The sequence below is a fragment of the Limulus polyphemus genome, unplaced genomic scaffold, assembly GCF_000517525.1.
Source record: "Limulus polyphemus unplaced genomic scaffold, Limulus_polyphemus-2.1.2 Scaffold3570, whole genome shotgun sequence".
NCBI lineage: Eukaryota > Metazoa > Arthropoda > Merostomata > Xiphosura > Limulidae > Limulus > Limulus polyphemus.
The window spans coordinates 86541-90220 of NW_013669180.1; the positions used below are offsets into that span (position 1 = coordinate 86541).

Genomic DNA, 3680 nt, shown 5'->3' on the forward strand with positions numbered 1-3680 from the left:
GAAATTCTAGGTAGACTCACTCTCTCTCTCTCTCTCTTATATATATATATATATATATATATATCAGCAATTATGTGATGTTCTAATTTTTAAGAAACAAATCAAACCACTGATATAAAAAGATATACCTCCAGAGGGCCTGGTATAGAAGATATTGCAATTCTGAAACCATTTCCTTCAATCACTTTCAGATCTTTCCTAAGCATTTCATTAACAGTTAGACCTAGCATGAAAAAAAAACACATACAAAAAACATTTTCTAACAGAGCATGTGAAAAATATAGCATTTACATGATTTTTTAAAATACTATATAAAATGTACTGAGGAAAACAATTTTCCCTTCTGCATTATTGATACTTTATTTCAAAGATAATTTCCTATGAGACTCTCAGTGCTAACCATACACTTCTTGCTTCTTTACTGGTAGAGTAAAATAACATTCTAAAATGTTGAACAGCTGAGAAGCTGGTCTAAACATGTTATTAATACAAATGTACTGAATGAAAAGCTTCACAAGATTATTTTCAAAATGGCAAAAAAAAACATGGCATAAAATATATAGGATAAAAAATTACGTCAAAAACAAAATGTCACATATAAGAATGACAATAAAAGTTAATACATTCCAGTAGGTGGTATCTACAAATATAGGATTCAAACAGTGGTGGGAGTACATCATCTATTAGATTCCTCTATTTAACAGAAACTAATAGTGTTCAGTACATCAAGAAAAGAATAACTAAAGAACAATAAATTAACACACTTTATGGTTTTATGAGATTAAAAACAAAATTACAATATTAGGTTTAACCTACATTACTAAACTTCACACATGTCTGTAAACCTATGAACATAAACATATAGACTACTCAGAATTGTACAAGAGCCGTTGGCAGACTTTGGAAGATATCTATAACACTTTTAGACAGTAAAGGCAATAACAGTGGTACATAGAAATAAGAACTTATGCAAGTAGTCACAAGGTTACTAAAATAAGATTATGGATTTATTTTGTTCCTTTGTACAATTTATTAAATTACATGTTATTTTGATATGTAATATTACAAGCATAAAACTCTTGCAATGGTTGCTTTTTCTTATGAGGTGGCTTTAACATTCCAACATTTAAATTTTTTATAAAAAAATAAATAGCTAAGTTTTAGGCTCCTTTTTTTTCTTTTAAATACTCTGCTGTATTACCTTAACTTAGCCACAGAAAAAAAATTTGGGAAAATATTTTCTGTTACAGATGTTCCACCCCATTTATAGATGTTACATTTCAAAGTAACTGAAGAAGAAAATTGATTTGATGGTTTTATTGACATTTCAAACAATATGTTTATCATTAACATTCAATATAAACTCCAGTGTTTTTACTTACAAAAACAAAGTGTGAAAAAATATGTATTAGCATACATACATAAATATCTTTATATCCTTGTTACTACATATAGTGCAACTGTTACGACAGCCAATTATAAGATTAGTTAGGAAATTGGTATTTGTTTTACTATGGAGGATGTCCTATTGAGTAACAAAAAGCTATACATCTTAAGGACTGAATATAATAGTATGTGTAATTAAAATGCTTAATAGCACCTTATGTATATATGACAAAGAAAAGCTTGAGAGATTAATAAGATTTTAGTCTTCTTCTTAAAGATATTCTATGAAACAAAATAGCATGTTTGTCTTCTTAAAGACATTCTATGAAACAAAATGTCACAATATTCTTATTTATGTTTTTGTGATTCTATAATTCCTTGAATCATTTACCTACTGTGTTTAGTGTTGACACCACAGATTCACTTATAAAAGTATTTATTTTACACATTGAAATTTAGTGATCTTGTGATTCATTTGAGAGTCCATTTGGTGCAATTAATATACAATAGTTCAACTCTAATATCAAAAACCTACCTAAAGGTTACTTTATTTCTGAAAGGATCTTACTTACCTGAAACATCAAACTTTGCCTTCTGTAATGCTTCAAAAATCTCCACCCTTTTAACATCCTCCAAAACAGTTTCAAGTTTTGTTACCATTTCAACATCTTTTGATGTTAATCTTTTGGCTTCCTGTGATAAACATACTGTGTCTAGAAGAATTGTGCCTGTTCACCAGTAATAAAAAATTAAATGATCATGTAACTTTAACGGTCTAGTATATAGTTCTCTTTTTACTTTAAAACTCAAAAACTATAATAAAATGACAAATACACATTTAACCCTTTCACAATGGGTGGGTTTAACTGTGCATGTCACGATCATTTAACAGTTTATTTTCAAAACTTTATAAAGTAACTTTATTATTACTATATATCAATGAAATTGGCATCAAAATGTTGCTTATATTTCAAATTATAATTTCATGTATGTTTTAATTTCTTAGTTCCAAAGAAAACATGAAATTTGATACTGGTTAGCTAGAATATAAACTTAGAACCTCCTACCACTTTGATTTGCTGAGAAATCAATGTATCTAGCAAATCAACTAGAGTGATGCCTCCTCCTACTCCATTCTTTCCAAACCTCTTGTTTAGTACCACCTACTTTTCTTAGGGGTCTGTTTATAACAAATAGAAAGGACAAGTTGTGCTTTATGTGATTCTGACAGTTGTTTGTAAAGAACTTGGAAGAGAAATTAATATTTTTGCAAAGACTGTTGAATGGTGATGACCAAGTTGTTGCTCTGAATGGAGATAAAAAATTTTTTAACACATGTATACTTTATTTATAAACCCAAGCAAAATGCAGATGTTTTGGGTGTACTAGTAAAGTAATATTTTCTTTCTAAAATGTATATGTGAAGCCTACAAAAATTATATTTCATCACCCTCCACTCAAAAGAATATACGAGGCTTAGCACTAAAGGCACACGTGAGCATAAAATATTTTTCTGTCACCATAAGTTCTCGTAAGTACTAGAAATCATTGTTTTTCAATGTAATTTTCATATATTGTTCAAGCTTTAAGAAAAATAACTAAAATTTAAGCATTTATGAGTAAATATATATATATATATGTATATATGTAATCTATGGTAGCTGAAATATCGGTGTAGTTTGCAAAATATTGGTAATACAGTTAGATTTGTACTTTGTATTTGATTCTGTATATATATATACATATATATATATATATTATAAATTATTATTACTTACTTCAAGGTAAGAGTCAGTAACAACTCAAGGTGTTTCATAACTGTAGGGAACTTCTAAACTACACTTTAGCTGAAAGAGTAAGAATGTTTTCCAAAGAAGACTAAACTTATAAGGCTTGTAAAACTAAATGAGTGTGATAAGTAGTACTGATACTCGAGATTTTATTGGTTGATGAATAAGTGCTGAAAAGGGAAATAGGATTTTATAAGCATGTGCTCAAATAACATTTTTGTACACCTATGCTGCTAAATTCCAAACACCCCAAAAGGATTACTAATATTCAATGAATTGCAATGTTTATTGTTTCAGCACAAAACCAACCACATAATAAATGTTTTGACAGGTTCAAAGTGCAGTGTTGTTACTCTCAAAAAGTCTTATTGTGAACACTGTAAGATAAGTACATAAGCCGATAAATTACACATCCTGTTGTCGGCATAAATGTTTTCAAGTGCAGCGTTGTTACTCTCAAAAAGTCTTATTGTGAACACTGTAAGATAAGTACATAAGCCGATA

The 3680-nt window shown here is 28.8% G+C and overlaps 1 protein-coding gene across 2 annotated transcripts in view; it reads right to left on the reverse strand.

The window, feature by feature from the left end:
* Nucleotides 1-3680, reverse strand: part of LOC106469611 (exopolyphosphatase PRUNE1-like) — a 41169-nt gene that overhangs the window by 15221 nt on the left and 22268 nt on the right. For both annotated transcript variants that reach the window (XM_022398188.1, XM_013930113.2), the window contains exons 6-7: nt 1959-2114; nt 129-223 (exon numbers count right to left, since the gene is read on the reverse strand). In XM_022398188.1, the coding sequence (XP_022253896.1) occupies nt 129-223; nt 1959-2114 (251 nt within the window). The remainder of the gene's footprint in view (nt 1-128; nt 224-1958; nt 2115-3680) is intronic.